At 54.7% G+C, this 17,785-nt stretch overlaps 1 protein-coding gene across 1 annotated transcript; it reads right to left on the reverse strand.

Annotated features, from left to right (window-relative positions):
* Positions 1 to 7,797: 7,797 nt before the first annotated feature.
* On the reverse strand, positions 7,798 to 16,829 carry ZC3H12A (zinc finger CCCH-type containing 12A). Its single transcript, XM_081305712.1, has 6 exons — positions 16,628 to 16,829; positions 15,396 to 15,872; positions 11,317 to 11,456; positions 10,112 to 10,346; positions 9,478 to 9,584; positions 7,798 to 9,335 (listed from the first exon to the last, which is right to left on the reverse strand). The coding sequence occupies exons 2-6, from the start codon at positions 15,836 to 15,838 to the stop codon at positions 8,461 to 8,463; spliced, it is 1,800 nt and encodes a 599-aa protein (XP_081161838.1). The 5' UTR covers positions 15,839 to 15,872; positions 16,628 to 16,829; the 3' UTR covers positions 7,798 to 8,460.
* Between the last annotated feature and the right edge of the window lie 956 nt (positions 16,830 to 17,785).

Here is a 17,785-nt window from a genome sequence, read left to right on the forward strand (position 1 = left end):
AATAAAAAGTCAAGGCCCTTGTAACATTTTTGTCTCCTACTAGGAGCATAGTGCCAGCGCAGAGTTCCTGGGAATCTCAGGTGAACTCAGCCCCTCTGAGGACTGGGAAAATGGTTCATTCTATTTAAACGTAGAATGTTTTAAACCCATCATACCGAACAAGTTGAAGATGGAGAGCAGGAGTAAACCACAGAGTAGAAGCCTGGAAGCCATTTGGGGCCTAGGGGAGGGCTATGGGCAAGGCCAGTGGGAACCGATAGAGGCCTCCAAAGCTGCTGTGGTGATCTGGAGAGGCCATATATCTTAGGGGCCTTGGAACACAGAAAGAAATTGATCAATCATGACATGGGTCAAACATTTTCCCCACAAATGAGTTCATACTATTTGCTTAGAAGATCCTTTGTTCTGTAAGAGAAGGAAGCAGTATTTCTGCCTCCACACTTGAGCCCTTGGTTTCTGGGTACAGTACTCTAAATATCCTGTGAAGAGTGAGCTTGACATCTTGACCCGTACAGTAAATAAGAGCATTGAAATGAGTGTTAAATAGCCTACACTTGCTTGTAAGTGGTTACATGTATTGTTTTGAAATACCGTTTTTCATTGCATAATCATCACAGATTTTATGCCAAAAAAATTTTTTTTAAAGTGGGATGCAACTTTATGTGAAGCCCCTCTCTCTTTTAAAAAAGAAGTCATGCTCGTATTAACTTAAAAATTATTTATTACTAAACTATCTTTGGTGTAAGATTAGAATGCATGGGATACTCGTGAATATATGTTACTGCATCAGTGATGATTATGTGGTGAAATACAGCACTCCTTGTTTTTGTATTCTGACTTTTCTGTCCCTCAGCCTTCTCTGGATTTCTGAAGCAAAGTCACATCTGAAGTCCTGATTCCATGCTGTTCGGGTAGGAGAAAGTACAGGACTGTTTTGTGCACCTTTACTTCTCCAGGGTGGTGTATTCAGTGCCTAGGAAGGTGATACAGTGGTGATGGGAAGGGATTGGAATTTTCATTCTATGATACTCTAAATGAGTATTATCATGTCTGAATCTTCTAAGTGGTAAACTTCATGATTTCAAACAGTTTTCTGGAGTAAAAGTTGTCATTACTGGTAGGGATGTGTGCATTTGGTGTTGATCCTCAGGGTAGTGGTCTCCAAGGAAGAGGGTATGGAGGATGGCCGGGGGGTGTGGGAAGGAAAGATTAGATTAGGACTTTGATGTGTGCTTCACTTTTGAGATCAGCATTATGTAGTTCTTCACTTTGAATGTGTTGTATAATATGAGTAAATATTAGCTCATTACTACATGCAGATAATTTATAAATAAATATTAGGTTGAACCACAAGAAATTGCTGATATTCAAATCATTTTGATCTATTAAAAATGAAAGTTATTGCCAGGCACAGTGGTACATGCCTATTATCCCAACAACTTGGGACACCAAGGTAGGAGGATCACAAGTTCAAGGCCAACCTCAGCAATTTAGTGAGACTCTGTCTCAAAAAAATAAAAAGGGCTGGGAATGTGGCTCAGTAATAGAGAACTCCTGGGTTTAATCCCCAATACCACAAAACAAACAAAAACATCTATCATGGTTTAATAACACATACCTGTTATAGATGTATATATTCCAAAATTTTTTGCACTGGAGATTGAACCCAGGGGTGCTTTACAACTGAACTACATCCCAAACCCTTTTTATTATTTTTTTTTATTTTTAAAAAAATATTTATTCTTAAGTTTTAGGTGGACACAATATCTTTATGTGGTGCTGAGGATCGAACCTAGTGTCCTGTGCATGGTAGGCGAGCACTTTACCACTGAGCCACAACCCCTGCCCCCCTTTTTATTTTTTACGACAGAGTCTTCCTAAGTTGCTGAGACTGGCCTAGAACTTGGGATCCTGCTGCCCCAGCCTTTTGAGTCACTGGAATTACTAGTATCACTGCACCTGATCCAAGTTTGACCTTTGGCCAGTATAGCCCTCCCTACTGCTACCCACTTACTGGTAACCCCAAAACTTATTTCTGTATCCTAGAATGGGGGACATTAAAATATTTAATTAATTTGAATTCATATGTCAGTCTGTTAGGACTGCTATAACAAAATTAGCATAAACTAAGATGGCTTATAAATCGTAAACATTTCTCACAGCTCTGGAAGCTAGTACATCTAGGTCAGCTATCAGCAGATTCAGCCTCTGGTGCAGGCCTGATTTCTGGTTCTTAGCCCTTCACATGATGGAAGGGGAACAAGCTCTTTTATAAAAACATTAATTCCATGGGCTGGGGATGTGGCTCAAGCGGTAGCACGCTTGCCTGGCATGCGTGCGGCCCAGGTTCGATCTTCAGCACCACATACAAACAAAGATGTTGTGTCCGCCGAGAACTAAAAAATAAATATGAAAAAATTCTCTCTAAACAAACAAACAAACAAACAAACATTATTTCCATTCATGATCTGATCGCCTCCTAAAGACCTCCCTCTCGACACCATCTCCTTGGGGTTTAGAATTTGGGTAGAATTTGGGGGAGACACAACATTCAAACCATAGCAACATGAAACTAGCATACATTTAAATGGTCCTGAAGTGTATTCAGTGGAAAAGCAAGTCCTCCTGTCCTCCAACCACCAGTTTCCTTCCCAAAGACAACTCTGAGGGTCTTGTGTTCCTTCAGAGGAACTTGGTACATGTATGAGCAGTGTACACACATGTGTCTATTTACAAAAATGGGTAGAGGAAGTAGTAGTGTAATATGCACTATTTCTACCCTTGCTTTTTAAATTTAGCAATCTAGCAAAAAGTGTTCAGCTATTTATTTTTACTGACTCCTTAATGTTCCGTTGCATGTGGGTATCAGAATTTATACAGCCAGTGCCCTGTTGCTGACATTAATATTGTTCCCCATCTTTTGCTGTGTCAGACAGTCCTGTAGTAAATAGCCTTAACACATGTAATTTTGCAAATGAGCGCCTGTGGGATAAATTCATAGCATTGGTATTGTTGAGTTGAGGGGTATGTACCGCTATGCATGCTAGGCAAGTGCTCTACAACTGAGCTATATCACCAACCTGAGTTGTTTTTTTTTTTTTTTTTTTTTTTTTTTTTTTATAATTTGTTACCTGGAACAGTCAAAACCTTCTGGAATTTTAGACTGTAGAAGGTATGACAGTGACCTCTGGTTGCAAGTCATTAAGAATCCCCTATTTTAGCCAAGTAGTGGTGCATGCTTGTCATCTCAGTAACTTGAGAAGCTGAGGCAGGAGGATCACAGGTTCAAAGCCAGTTTCAGCAATTTAGTGAGCCCCTAGGCAACTTAGTGAGACCCTGTCTCAAGATGAACATGAAAAGGGCTGGAGTGTAGCTCAGTTGTGGAGTACTTGCCTAGTACACTAGGCCCTGTCTTCTATCCCCAGAAATAAAGAAGAAAAAGAGACAGGCATAAACCAGGCAAGGTGGTTCATGCCTGGTTCACCCCACTGACTCAGAAGACTAAGGCAGGAGGTTCGCAAGTTTGAGGCCAACCTGGGCAACTCAGTGAGACTCCAGTCTCAGGAAAAAAAAAATCCTGCTAACAAAGAAGGAGTTCCCTGCTTTTGCTTTAGCATGTCATTTGCCATATTCTCCTAGATTCTTGTTTCCAAGGCCCATCATTCCAGGCCAGTGCTGGTCATCCCAGGGAGTAGGCAGGGTTTTCCCTAGGCAGTAGTGCCAGGAGGCACCAGCAGGTGGCAGGCAAGACACCACATGCCTTCAGTGAGCTTCCTCTGGAGCGCTGCCAGAATGGGAGCCTTTGGGTGGTTTCCTGACCTGACCTCCCAGCAGCAGACCTGGCTTAATGTTGGGTGGGGTGCCTGATCCTTTCCTCCCACCTAGTCTTCTGCCATTTCTTAAATTGGTGAGCAGTTTAAGTTCACTAGCAGCTGCCTTGAGAGGAGCTCCAAGAGGCCACACCCAGAGGTGCCAGGCTGGGCCGCCACCCCCTCCAGGAACTGGCTGGAAGTATTTGCATGCTGTGGCCTGGGATGACTTAGGTTTCCTTAATTGCAGGGCTCTACTTCCTGTCTCTTTCAGCCAAATCTCCCACACCCTTCCCATGAACTAGGAGGTCCCCAGAACAGACATTTACCACTTGTACTCCACCCACTTTGCTACGGGCTAAGGAAAAAGAATGAGCTAGAGGTCTGAGCAGGGCCCTGGACTGCCTTACCTGGGAGTCAGGGCTCAGGCTGTTGGCCCCGCCCCCCGAGACTACTGTTTCCTCTGCTCAGGCAGTCTGGTAGAGGCCTGCCTACCACTTCCCTTGGGTCCAGTTAGAGGACGTGTGCAGGTTGCCCTTCAGTGCCTGGGGGAGTCTTGGGGAAGGAGGGAGAGCAGAGGACTTGGGAAGTGGGATGAAATAGCATCTGTGGTAAGTGCTGACCCCTTCCCAGCTACTATCTGGTCTATTGCCCCACAAGAGACTAGCAATATTTGGGGATTAACAGCACTGGGAGGGCTGATCCCCTGGAGCCCAAAGCTCTCCTGCCCTTAGTTTAGGTCTCCCGATCTTCAGAGACTGCCTAATTTCCCCTCAGCCTGAAGGAGTATGATGGGATGGAGGGGCAGAGACATAATGAGCAGGGAAGTTTTATCTCACTGTGGGCTGATGAGTCTCTGCTGTGAGGGAGGCCCAGGAGGCTGGAGGTTTCCTGTCTTACACACAGTCTGTGCCCCAGAGTAACTCCTGCAAGACAGAGCTTGCAAGAAAATTCAGGGTCAGCCCCTGCTGCTGATGAGAGCCTGAGGGCCAGGGGTGGGGACCCATGGTGGGAAAAGGTGGGCAGGCAGCTGTCCTCTGTGGCTCCCCAGGATCATTTCCCAGCATGCAGGAATTTGCATATCTCTGGTTTCCCCATCAGTTTCTTGGCTTGTGGAACCAGGAAAACAAGAAGAGGAAAAAGCAAGTGGGGCAGCTACTTGGAATTTGATCCCTTCTAGTCCACGCCTCGTGGCTTGAGCTTTGGTCTCAGGAATCATATTCTGTCCGTGTCTGCCACCCTCTCCCTGGAAGCTCACGTGGAGCTGGGTGGGCCAGGCAGCTGAGGCCCTAAGAAGGGTAATAAGTTGTCTTGAACAGTCCATGAGTGGTGCTCGAACCCAGGTCTTTCCTGCTGCCTCTACATGAATTGAAGTATCAGATTGTCAAATCTAGAAAAAGACAAGGATCACTGTGTTCTTTTATAGGTGGTGAGGCTGAGACCCCATGAGTGAATGCCACCTGACTAAGCTGCTTGAACAGGCAGTGGGACAGGAGGTAGTAGGAGAATTTTGGAGTTAAAACCCAAGTCATGGGAAAAAAACAGCCTTGGCATTGGACCTGGCAACTTGAGTAGCTCTGCGCGGAAGCCAGATTGAGGAAGAGGCCCAGAGGGGAGGCTCTAAACACTGGACGGCAGGCCCAGCCGGGCTGAGCTTGTCAGAAAAGTACAGGATGCTAGCATGGGTCGTTGGTGGTGCTGAACTGACCCAGCCATCCCGAGGGCTTGGCCCTGGCTGGTGCCTGCTGCACAAGCCCTCCTTGGTGCCCATCTGAACCAGCAAGGCCAGACCCAGCCTCCTGCCATTAGCTGCAGCCGGCTGGGACTAACACCACTGCCCACTTGCCCCGGGAATACTTGGTTGCCCTCACACCCACGGAGCAGGAGGGCACATGAGCACAAGTTCAGCTCTGGTTCAGGAACAGGTGTGAGAGAGTGCCCTACTTCTTCCAGGTGACCCCTGTGGCACACACAAGACAAGGCTGTGGCACCTGCTGCTGAGCGGGTGGGTAGAGTGACCATCCCACCTGCTGCCAGAGAACTCATTGGAATGTTGTCAAACTCAGGGGCTGAGGGCACCCTGTGTCCCTCCAAGGCCCAAGGTGCTGCAAGCAGGTGCCAAGGCTGCCCTTCCTCAGGTGTGGGGGCCAAGGACTAGTGTTCAAGCCCTGGCCCAGCCAGTCCTCCTCCATGGGACCTTGGGCAAGTCACTCAACATTGCCAAGTGGCCGATAATGAACTAGATGGTCCGGTATTTTAGTTTCCTGCCCAAACAGGCCCATAAATAGCCTTTTAATCTGGAATACAGTCCTTTATTTATTTTTTACCTTTATTTTCTTCTACCTGGTTTTTTTTTTTGGTGCATTAGTTGTAAGTGTTGATAGGATTTGGTGCTGCATATTCCTGTATGCACATGGTGTGACCATATGATTTGGCCAGTTCCACTTTCCAGCACTCCCCCCCGCCCCCCAGAATACAGTTCTTGATTGGAAAAAAATAAAAATAGGGCGAGGGCATTTCCCTGTGTAGATAACACCTGAGCCATCTGGAAGGAACAGGCAGCGGTGCCTTGAACAGCACTCAGTGGGAGACTGAGCTACTGCTTGCCAAAGTCCTGAGTGCCGAATCCCTCCTTGATTTCTGTCTGGAAGCGCTGGCTTCCAGAGCTGCTCCAGGGTGAAGAAGGTGGTGAGGCCCCAGGTACAGGGCTGGCCACGATGGCACTGTCTCCCACGTGCTTTACAGCTGTTCTGTGCTGAAGCAGTTCCTCCAAAAAAAATGCAAATACTATAAAAGCCTCATGACAAAGTACAAGTCAGGTGAGATGTTCAAGACACAATTATTAAAACTGCATTTTATCCATTTTACCTGACTGATAATGTATGTTTGGAGAATCATTTGATGACCTTTTGCATTTAAAATATTTAACATTCAGCCAGGTGCAGTGGCTTATGCCTGTAATCCCAGCAACTGGGAAGGTTGAGGTGTGAGGATCACAAGTTTGAGGCTAGCCTCAGCAACTTGGCAAGACCTTCAGCAACCTAGGGTGACTGTCTCAAAATAAAATAAAAAAAATTTAAAAAAGGGCTGGGGATGTGGCTCAGTGGTAAAGTACTCCTGGTTTCAATTCCCAGTACCAAAAGGAAAAAAAAAATTCACACTCATCTTTTCAACTGCAAGGGAAAGGGAGAGAGGAAGAAAAGAAAGGTCTCTTTCTGAGGTCAGATGAGAAGTTAAGACTGGATGAAGGTGGAAATTCTGCGAACGTAGCAGTGGGTCATTCTAGAGGCCTCTTAAAGAGCAGTTGCTATGTGCCAAGTCTGGGGTCACCTAGCATACGTTATCTCCTGTAATCCCCATGACAACCCCAAGGTAGGTGCCATTATTATCCCCATTTCATAAATGAGGAAACTGGAGACCCAGTAAGGGCCAATCATTTGCCCCAGATGATAAAGTCAGTGGCAGAGCCAGTTCTTGAGTTTGAGGTAGACCAGGCCTAACCTGGAAGACCCCCTGGCATTGTCTCTCCAACTGCTGCTGCCCAGCACTCCTCCCCAGCCCTGTAGCCCCATTTCTAGAGCAAGGCAACATCTAGAAGATGGGGCCAGCACTGAGCACCGAGGAGCTCCTCTACACCTGCTCCAAGCCCCCAGAAGCCACCATCTCACTCCTTTGCCATCCTCAGCTCTGGTCAGCACACAAAAAAGGAGAAACCCTCTACTACCCCTCAGAGCCATCCCTCCCCATGCTGCAGCCACAGGACTCTAAACCCTTAAACTTCTGCTTAACCCCCACATCCTGTCCCAAACCCTTCCTGTGTCAATAGCTACCTCCAACAGAGGACCAGCCGGAGGCCGCAGGAAAGATGCCTCCTCTCCAAGAGACCCAGCACTCTTGGAAACCTGCCTTCCAGAGGAGGGTCAGGGCACTTGGCATAGCATGGTTCCCTTGGGAGGCAGGTCAGCTTGCCCCCCCCCCCCCCATGAAGATGATCACCTCCCGAAAGGGCTCACATTGATTTTTATTGATGTCTTACAGGTAAGGACATTCCACCTATATTTCAAATTTATAACTGTACACAGCATACACATGTCCCCCCACCTTTGGGGAAGGGCGCAGAAGACAGGGTGGGGACAGAGGCCCTGGAGCCCTGGCAGGGGTGGTGGGGCAGATAAACAGAGTGGGTAGAGGTGGGTTTAAAGAAGCATCTTGCTTACTGACATGAAGCCTCACGACCCACAAGGGGTGCGGATGAGGCCTCATTGGCTTATGGGAGGGGTGTTGGAGGGCAGGCACACGGTGCCCAACTAGCCGGCCACGCCGGCGTCCCAGGGACGGGGTGGAGGTGGGGGCCCTGCCCAGGCCTCTGTTCTCCCAGGCCTCTCTCCCCGCCCTCTGAGAGAAAAGAGGGTTTGGGCCTCAGCCACGGACCAACGGCCTAATCGGCAGCGTCTCCTTAAACGAGATACAATGTGCATCAACGGGGCGATCGCCTCTGGCCCACAGGGCAGGCTGCGGGTGCCACGTGCGCCAGAGCCAATCCTACAGGATCTTAGGTGGGGGTCCCTTCCCTACTAGAATTCTCCCTCTGCCCAGCATCCAGGCGGCCTCGGGGCTGGCTTGGGAGCCCCTTGCGGGCCACGCGGCTGGCTCACTCAGTGAGGTGCTGCGACTTGTAAGAAAGGATCTCCACCGCCAGCTGCTGGGGGTCCAGGAGCTGTGGGAAGCGCCCCATCACGGCCTCCACCAGGTGCGGGGGGAAGACGCCACACAGCTTGGTGTACACACTGGCCCGCTCCTTGGCCAGGCCCCCCGCCCCGCCCCAGGGACCCCCGCCAGCCCCTGGGCCTGGCACCGGGGCCTCCTGGAGGACTGGGGTAGGTGGGGGCAGCGGGTACGGCTCAGACCAGTACTCTCGGGAGGCGAATGCACGTGGTGGGGGTGTGTAATCAGCAGGGACACTGAAGTGGCCGGCACCCATGGCCCGTCCAAAGGCAGGGAAGGCAGGCACAGCCTGGAGCTCGGACCCATAATGGCGGTAGCCAGAGTAGGGGCCCTGAGGGGGTCCCGGCTCACCAGGGCCTCCCGCCCGAACCCCCCACAGTTCTGACATCTGACTTTCCAGGGAGCCGATGCCAGAGTCCAGGCAATCCTGGGAGATGTATGGGAGCGAGTCCAGGGTCTGCGGGAGCCAGTCTGTGGGCCCCAAGTGGCCGCCGCTGCCTCCGCTGGGTGGGCGGCCCCTGCCCGCAGGGGCAAAGGTCTGTGTCAGCCCCTCCTGGCGGGGCCCTGAGGGTGCTTGAGCCCCCAGCTTCTTTCCCTCCTGGCTGCTCTGCTCACCCTCTGCAGGCAGAGAACCAGACTGAGAGGAAGTGGAAGGCCGCTGGCTACTTTTGTCCTTGCCAGGGGCCCTGGGGGGTGAGAGGAGGGCGTTGGCACGGAGCTCATCAGCCACGGAGCGCTGGGGGCGGCTGGGCCGCTCAGGGTGGAAGAATCGGCACTTGACCCCGTAGGTGCATTTCCTCCCTGCAGAGGGGAAGGGAGGTGGGCTGAGTCGGGCAGGAGGTGGTCGTGGCAGGGAAACTTGGGGCTGGCTGGTCCCATGATGGTGCCACCCAGGAGGAGGCACCTAGGGCCCAGGTGAGGGGAGGGCAGAGCTGGGTCTCACCATAAGGGCACGGCTGTTTTCTGTGCTCAGAAGGAAGTGGCTTCTTACGCAGGAAGTTGTCCAGGCTGGGTCCGTGCCGGCCCAAGGGGTCATCCGGAGGCATGAACCTGTAGAGGGCAAAAAGAACTCTCAGGAGTGGGAGACACAAAGGGGGACTTCCAATTGCTGAGGACATCCAGCCTTGCTGCAAATTCAGCCATAAAACTGGGGCCTATCTTTAGGACAGAACAGTGCCAAAGTAGAAGGGGGATCCCCCAGCTCAGGGGTCACAGCTCAGGGGCATCTTTAGGGCAACTCCCAGGCTAGGATCTTTCCAAGGTCATCAGGAAACCACAATAGGTATCCCAGCTTCGGGCTGCTTTCAAGAGAAATAGTGTGCAGCTGGACAGGCTGTCCTGACGCTGACCACATCCTGTCTCAAGTGCTACTTCTCCATCCCTGAATCAAAGAACAACCGTCCCACCTAGTCCTAGCCGGATATCTGCTGTCCCTTTCACTCCCAAAGCTGCCAGGAGCCCAGGTGGTGGCTCCCAATGGCCATAGGACCCAGCAGAGCCTGGTACCAGCCCCACCCTCGGGAGGGCATCCCTGGCTGCCTCCCAGAGCCAAGTTCATTGGGTCCCCCAGAACATACTTGTCATTGACAAAGGAGTACATGAGCAGTCGCTCCTCGATGAAGCGCTTCCACTCCTGCCGTTCGCCCTGGAGGTCCCGGTAGGTGTCATTGGAGACCACAACCCCATCCGAGTCGTAAGCGAGCTTCACGATGAAGCGGTCATCATAGCATACCACCCGCTTGCCTCCCACGCGCCGGGACGGCGTGAACACCAGGATCTTCTTCTTCTCCAGTTCCCGCAGAATGTGCTGGTCTGGGGGTGACAGGGAGAAAGTCAGGGCCCACTCAGGACCTAGAGCCAGGCCACAGGGCTCCCTAACCTCCCAGTGGCCAGGCTCTGGGGCTGTTAACCCACATTCACAAGGGTGGAGACCCGTTCTGCGGAGGCCCCTGCTGGTTTGCTGCCTGAAGACTATGGACACCTGAGCCCAGGCTGCAGTGGGGCTCTGGGCACGGACTGGCCCTTTGGCTTCTCACACTCTGACATCAGGCCTGCTCAATCAGAGGGGTTTGGCTTTGGCTGTCCACCCAGCCTGTCCTGTAGGGGTCCATGAAGAAGTGTCCTGGCTCTGTCCCTGGACAAGGGACAGAGTTCCCTTTGGAAAGGGCCACTCCTCCTGGAGCTCACAGCCAGACAGCCTGCCCCTGGATCTCCAGACTCCTGGAGAAATGGTGGTTTTAATCTAGGCTGGGGCTCGAGAGCGTGCAGCCGGGGTTAGCACAGGCTGACACTCACCAGGCACCAGGAGAGCACCTCTAGATTAGCTCACAGGTCCACAGCAGGTGGGAGGAAGGCTCTGTACCAAACCCTGCCCCACCCTGTTTTTCAGATGAGGAACGAGATTTAGAGCAGGGCTTCGGGGTCCTTGCCTGGGTCCCAGAGCCAGGAATGGACAGTCAGAATGCCAGGCCTCACTGTCCTGGCCCAGAGCCATCAGCCCTAACCACTGAGACACACGGCCCCTCTGCCACTGGGGATGATGAATGAGTGACATGCCACCAGAAGGATGAGGGAGGCACCCAGTATCTAAGGCAGAGGCCTGGACAAGGTGACATCTAGACCACTGTTTACAGCAGGGTTTTGGGGATACAAAAGCCCTGGAAAGAGATGCTGATCCCTGGTCTCGAAGTCTAAAAGTTGTCAGCCCTGCCCAAGGGGTCCCTCTTGAGGAGAACCAGGGCTGTGGGACAGTGATATTGGTCACCTCCAGAGTCCCACACACCTGTGATGGGCACGTCGGGCCGAGGCTGCTCCTTCCTCCAGGACGGTACGAACACTGTGATGTCGGTGTGGCCCCGCTCTAGAAACCAGGTCACAGCCAGTAGGATGCCCCGGCAGGAGAACACCTCCTTGTTCCCGTGGCTGGGGGGAAGGAGGGACAGGTCAGCCCACAGGGCCAGCTAGCTGGTCCTCACCCTACAGCAGGGCTCAGCTCGGGTCCTCTGTCTGTGGGCCCAAGGCCTCTGTTCCTGGGCTGGTTCCCACAACGCCTGAATGGCCAGACCAGCTGCGGGACTTTCCCCAAGATTCCATCTGCCTAAAGTGGGGATCCACCCAGGAATCTGGCAGCACTGGCTCCCCGTGGAGGGGAGGGTCAGGCACTTGCAACACACCTGGGGGTGGGGAAAAGGTGCAGGGAGATTTCTGGTTCCTGCCCCACCCGGAGCTTCTGGGACCAGGGGACACAGATGTGCACAGGCAGACTGAGTCACCTCCCTCCCTGCTCCACTGCGGCTCCTTGTCAGAGGTGGGGGTGGGGGAAGAACCAGCCGGCTAACCAGGGAGAAACCAGATTGTTCCGGATTAAAGTTCGGCCACGCACACAGCCTAGGGCAGGGACCCCAAGGGGTTCAGGGCAGGGGCTGGTGCTTCCACCCTTCCAGGAGGGACAGGAAGTGACGGCAGGAGGTGCTGGCTGGTTCCCTTTCAGTGTGAAAGTGAAAGGCCAGAGCTTTTCCTCCCAAGGCACCAGCTCCCGGCACCGCCAGGGCCAGCCCCACGCCTCCTCACTGAGCCAGGAGGGTGTGACCTACAGCAGAAAAATAGTCAGAAAGGGGCTGGAAGGCTGGGGGATTCAGCCACTCCCAAAGAGAACCCAGAGAGGGACCTCCTCCCTGCCCTGGTCTGAGGGCAGTTCCATACAAATGCATCTGGACCCAGAAGAAAGCCTGGAGGTGCTGGGCTGCAACAGCTCAGTTTCTTCAGCTGAGAAAAGGGCCCAGTGGCCTGCAGCTTTCTTAAGATGGATGGGTCAGTGACACAGGTTTACACTGGCTGGAGGCCAGAGACCTGCAAAGCAGAGATTCCCTGGGACTTCCTGGGAGGGCTGGAGGGGGCACTGGGGCTTCTTCCCCAGAGGCCCTGCCTGTCACTGGCCCCTTGGTGACAACTCAGACTCTCATATTTGGCAAATCAAACTGAATAAATGTTACGCAAAAGAGGCAAGTCCAGGGTCGACCACATCCTGTGGGTGGCTTGTTGGGGTGATAGCTGGAGGCCCGAGAGAAGGCAGGCGGGAGGTGTGGGGCGAGGCTGGGGTTCCAGATGCCGAAGGTCTTGCAAATTGTAGGGGAGACAAAGTCCAGCCCCAAGGCAGCACTCATCCCCATCTGCTGTCCCCCAGTAGCCTGCTCATAACAAGAGTTAACATGTATTGAGAGCTGTGGCCTTGACTGCTCTAAGTGCAAGCCCATGAGGAGAGTACCATAGTGACCATTCCCTTCCCTTTTGTCAGATGAGGAAACTGTAGTCCAGAGAGGGTAACAGTCACCAGGGTCACACAACAATAATGCAGAGATGCAGACCCAGAGCCACGGCTTGGATGCCACTCTGTGGATGCTTGGACAGGTTCAAGGACAGGCACAGACTCTGATGGAGGGGAAGGGGCAGGGGAGGGGGTTCTGAGCTCCAGTGAACAGCTTCATCCTACAAGGCTTGCTACAGTAAAGGAAAGGAAGTTTCCATGACCTACCCAAGGTCACCTGGCTAGTGCCAAGAGTTGGAAATTGAACCCAGTTTGGGGCCAGTGAGTTGCCACCTGTCCCTAACAGAAGTCCTGGAGTCTATTTGGGAGGAAAAAAGCTCCAAACGTGTTTGCACAAAGTGTGCCGCAAGAGAAGAGCAGGTGGGAGTGGGAGGAAGGGCGTCTCTCCTGCTCTTCCTGCAGGAACACAGGTTAGGAGACTTCGAGGCTTCCCTGGCTGGCCAGGTCCCTGGTCTGTGGTCCTCACAATGCCCTGTGCTGCCCCCTTCCCTGGGCCCTCTGCATGGTCTCCCAAGGCCTGGCTGTGGTTGTTCCCAGGCTCTGCTGCCTGTCCCAGCCACACAAGTGTGCTGCTCACCTGCCTCCCTCTGAACACATGAACACACTCAGGTATGTGCTTGTGCCCCTCCTGGCCAGCGTCTTCAAGCCCTGGGACCTGGTGTCCTGCCTGTGGGCACCAAACACACTGGTGGGGACATCTACTCTCAGCAGGTGGAGCCCTCCTCTTCCTGCAGTGGAGAGCTCCGTGGGCTCAGGAGACCAGACCTCTCCTCACCCTCACTGAGTCCTAACTGCCCAGGAGGTCAGGGCCCCCCAGCCTGGCCAAGGAGACTGATAGGATGTGTACATGGGAGCCTCCAGCCGCTGTTCCTGCTCCAGACAGAGGCAGGGCTGGGCGGGCTCCAAGGTGAAAAGACCTGCCTGGGCTGGGTCTGATTAGAGGAGAAAAATTCCCTTAGAAGGAAACAGAGGTGAATTTCCCCACGATTTGCATATGGTGGGGGCTAGCCAGCCTGCCTGCCCCTGGGGGGAGGGGGCATCAGGGCAGGAACCCAGCGACAGCTGAGACAGGAAGTGTGAAGCTGGAATTCCCCTCCTGCCACAGCCCCAGCTCAGAAACCCCCAGCAGGCAGGCGGGCAGGCGGTGCTGTCTCCAGGGTCAGCTCCCAAGTGCCCCCCACTGCTGCCCTCCTCCCTCCTCCCAGGCTCCTCCTCCTTTTACCAGGACACAAACACACAGAGCACATGGCTGTCCCCAGGGCTCAGCCACTTCTGTGGGCCTGAAGCCCACAGGGGCAGAGTCACAGGCTCATCCTAGCTCCTCAGCCTGGCTCAGGCTCGAGCGTGAGGGGACCCGACCTTCCTGTGACCTGCCTCCCTCTGGCATGGAAGCCCCCTTTTCTCAGCCTCCCATCCAGGACCTACCCAGTTCAGGAATGGGAATGGTGGGGAAGGGGCTCCCCTGCGCTTGTGCTGAGCTAGGCCAGGACCAGCTGACCTGGTCTGCCCTGCTGGGCTGGAGCAGGTGGAGGGCAGAGGCTGACTGGGAGAGTCCTCAGGGAAGCGGGGAAGGTGCTCACACCGCCTCCCGCCCTGTGTTTGGGGTCTCCCCGCATCCCTGCCAACAGGAACTTTTCCTGATGAGTGATCCACCCGTCCTGACTCACCAGCCACCTCGTAGGGAACTGGGAGAAAGCAGCAGGGAAGGCGGGGCCACAGATCCAAGGGAGAAGTCAGATTCTCAGGTCAGGAGCAACCCTGGCCTCATCCTCGGCTCCCACCCCTCCCCACATAGGAGGCCACAGTTAGGGGGCTGTGTGCTGACTTTGGCTCTGGGAGCCCCAGAGACCAGTCTAGCAGAGACTTGGGTCACCTGAGGCCAGAGCATCAGGCCACCCACCCACACCCCATGGAGAATCAGAGCCAGCCTTGAGGTCACTCCAGGTCACAGCCCTGAAGGTCTCAGTAGCTGGGCCTGCTTCCATGGGAGCCCGGGCCTGGGACAGGAAGGCCTCAGAAGACCCAGGCCCTGAACAGTAACAACAACTCCTGTTCACTGAGCACCTGTGACTTTCCAGGTGCCATGCCTTTGCTCTCACAATGACCACCTGAAGCAGCAGGAGATAAAGCCCAGAGTGGCTAAGTAACCGCTCCCATCTGGAGCACTGGCGCTCACAGGCAAATCCCCGGCCGCCACGGTCTCGCCTCCTGTTACAGGCGAGGAATTTAGATGGACATGGCTGGCCTCAGGAGACCCAAACATAAAGGGAATTCTGGGGACACAGAACCTGAATTCCAATCCTTGCTCCACTAGCTACCAGTAGTGTGACCCTGGACAAGGCTTTGAGCCCGAGTTTCATCCGCATGACCTGTCACAAGGCTTAAGGGAGCCTCCTGGCGTGAAACAGGCCCTCATAAGGGCTTTCCCTTCCTCTAGCCCAGTCCACCAGAGAAGTCAACTCCTGCCTGAAAGCTCCTCCACAGAACAGCAGGGACAGAGCCACCTCTCCACTCATCTCCACAGAAGTGACGCGTACCTCATGGCCACGTTGCTCCCATCGATGACCACTGGCCTCAGGTCACTGCCCTCCTTGTCCTCCTCTGGGAGTGAGGGCTCCAGGCTGGGGGCCTTGGGGGTGCCCCCACCCCGGGGCACCAGAGGGAGCTGAGGGCCGGGGTCTTGAGAGGCCTGGCGCTCATGCTCGTTAGCTGCGCTATGCTTCACCAGCTCCCCCAGCACTGTGTTGGTGTCTGCCTGGACCCCCAGCTTCTGCAGGACGCTGTGGATCTCAGAGGATGAGTAGCCCAGCTTCCGGAAGAAGTCCACCTTCATCTGTAGCTCCAAAGCTGACGCCTCCTCTGGGGTGGGCTCCCGGGCAGGCCGGGGGGTACCCCGACAGCTGTGGCTGTCCTCAAGCCCCCACAGACTCATGGTGGGGCTGGCTTCCTGGACAGGCCTCTCTCCTCGGGTGCCACTCATATCTCACACTCCTGGAAGGCACCTGTCACAGCTCCTATGGGACAACACAGGGTTAGGGATGGGGAATGTTGCTCTCATCCCCTCTCCTGCCTGCCCTTCCCAACAGGATGAGGCAACACTGGACTGGTGACACTATGTCGGCTCAGGTTGTCCCCTCAAAAGCTCTCTCAGCTAAGGATTATCTTTCCCATTATATAAAGGGGGAAACTGAGGCACGGGTGCTAAGAACTTGCTCAAGGTCTTCCAACTGTTAGCTGGTGACGCAAGAATTTGAAGTTAGTCTGATCCCACCCCCAAGCCCAACCCCTCACGCTAACACCGGGAGGGAGGGGGCCAGAAGGCAGGGGCGGGGCTCTCATACGGAAACCTGGGCGGGAAGTGCGCTCCGGGATGTGGGGGCCACGGGGCCAGTGGGCTGGCGGGCCAGGGTGGGGGGCTTCCCCGTTGAGGTCATCGCCTTCATCCGCCCGCCCGCCCCACACTCAGAACCCAGGCCTAGAAGGGGCAGGGCCGGGGCCAGCCTCCCGGGCCGCGGGAGGGCAAGTTTCCGGGGTGACCCACTGGAGAAAAAAGTTGCTGGGAGACTCTGGTTGGCTCCCGGGCGCCGGTGACGCGGAGGCTGTCCCGGTAGAGACCCGCACTGTCGCGGCGCTGCCCCAGGACCTCGGGACCCTCCCCGGGGCTCCCCCAACTGGAGCTAAGTTGGAGGGGGTCTAGAGGAGCCGGGGAAGCCGGACCCCGCCGCGCCCTCCCCGCTCCCTTCTCCCCGGGCCCCGCCGCGCGCCTCACCCCGCTGCGCCCCAGCCGCGGCCGGCGGCGGATCCATGGGGCCGAGTCCCCGGCGCCTTTGTACCGCAGGGGGCGAGGCAGGTGCTTTAAGAACCGTGACGCGGAAGCCGGGCAGGGCCGTCGCCCCTTCCTGCTCCGCCCCCCGCGCCCGCCCCGCCCCCGGGCTCGGCCCCTCCCCCCAGGCTCAGTCCCACCCCGCCCCGGGCTCGGCCCCGCCCCCGGCCCCGGCGCCTCGCCCCGCTCCCGGCCCCTGCGCCTCGCCTCGCCCAGCCAGTGCAGGGTCGGCGCGCGCAGCACCCGACGCGCTGACCGGCCCTGCAGCGGCGTGACCTGCCCGCGGGTGGAGCGCACAGGCCGCCTGCATCCCCTCTGCGTGAGGTCACCAGGTACGCGCACCTGTCAGGTAAGGGCCGACGGAGGTGCGCACCAGCAGTACAAGAACAGGTACAGTTTTCATCGTTCGAATGGAAGAACTTAAAAGGATGCGCGCGAAATGAATCTGGTACGCAAAGGTGGGACCGTAGTTTTAAAGAGAGGTACACCCAGACAGGCACTTCTCAGATGGAGCCAGGACTCCCAATGATCGGTCGTGGTTGAAGCGGTTACCCAGAGGCGCGCCACACCCAGAATCAGGTACACTTTTTCTGATGTAAGCACCTTCTAAAATAGGATGATGCACAACGAGTGGGAGAAAACCCAGGGAAAGAAGGGACATTGACACCAATCCCCATCTGTTCATGGAAGGATACTGTTACCTATGGCCTCACTGGAGGAAGCACCCACCCCCTCCATGAGGATATCTATAGGTCCTGGGTCAGTTGGTCATGATTCCTCACATGTGAACAGCACTTTACAGTGTCTACCCAGGGGCTTTTATAAGGAAGGCAGAGATTGTTGTGCCCACTTGCCTTGGGGAAATTCAAAAAAAGCTAAATCTCCCCAGCTAGAGAGACTTGGAACCAGGACCAGTGCATCGGTGCCATCTCAGGAGCCTCCAATGGCCCCGGGTAGGGGGAGCTGACTTTCAGTCTGGGCATGCTGGCGGGTGGGGGCCATAGAGAATCCATAAGCTAGAGGACAAAGTCTCCATCTTTCCATCCAGTTGTCTTGCAGATGGGGACACTGATGCCCAAAGAGCTCAAAACTAAGTGCTTCTTA

Source organism: Spermophilus citellus (assembly GCF_964194105.1).
Source record: "Spermophilus citellus genome assembly, chromosome: 9".
Classification (NCBI taxonomy): Eukaryota; Metazoa; Chordata; class Mammalia; order Rodentia; family Sciuridae; genus Spermophilus; species Spermophilus citellus.

What these genes read in the sequence shown, in the direction of transcription:
- ZC3H12A (XM_081305712.1), bottom strand. Translation starts at nt 15,838, where the DNA reads ATGAGTGGCACCCGAGGAGAGAGGCCTGTCCAGGAAGCCAGCCCCACC. An exon ending in GCCCGACGTGCCCATCACAG is followed by an intron (nt 10,347 to 11,316) that starts GTGTGTGGGACT and finishes TGTCACCCCCAG; the next exon opens with ACCAGCACATTCTGCGGGAA. An exon ending in AAAACAGCCGTGCCCTTATG is followed by an intron (nt 9,336 to 9,477) that starts GTGAGACCCAGC and finishes TCCCCTCTGCAG; the next exon opens with GGAGGAAATGCACCTACGGG.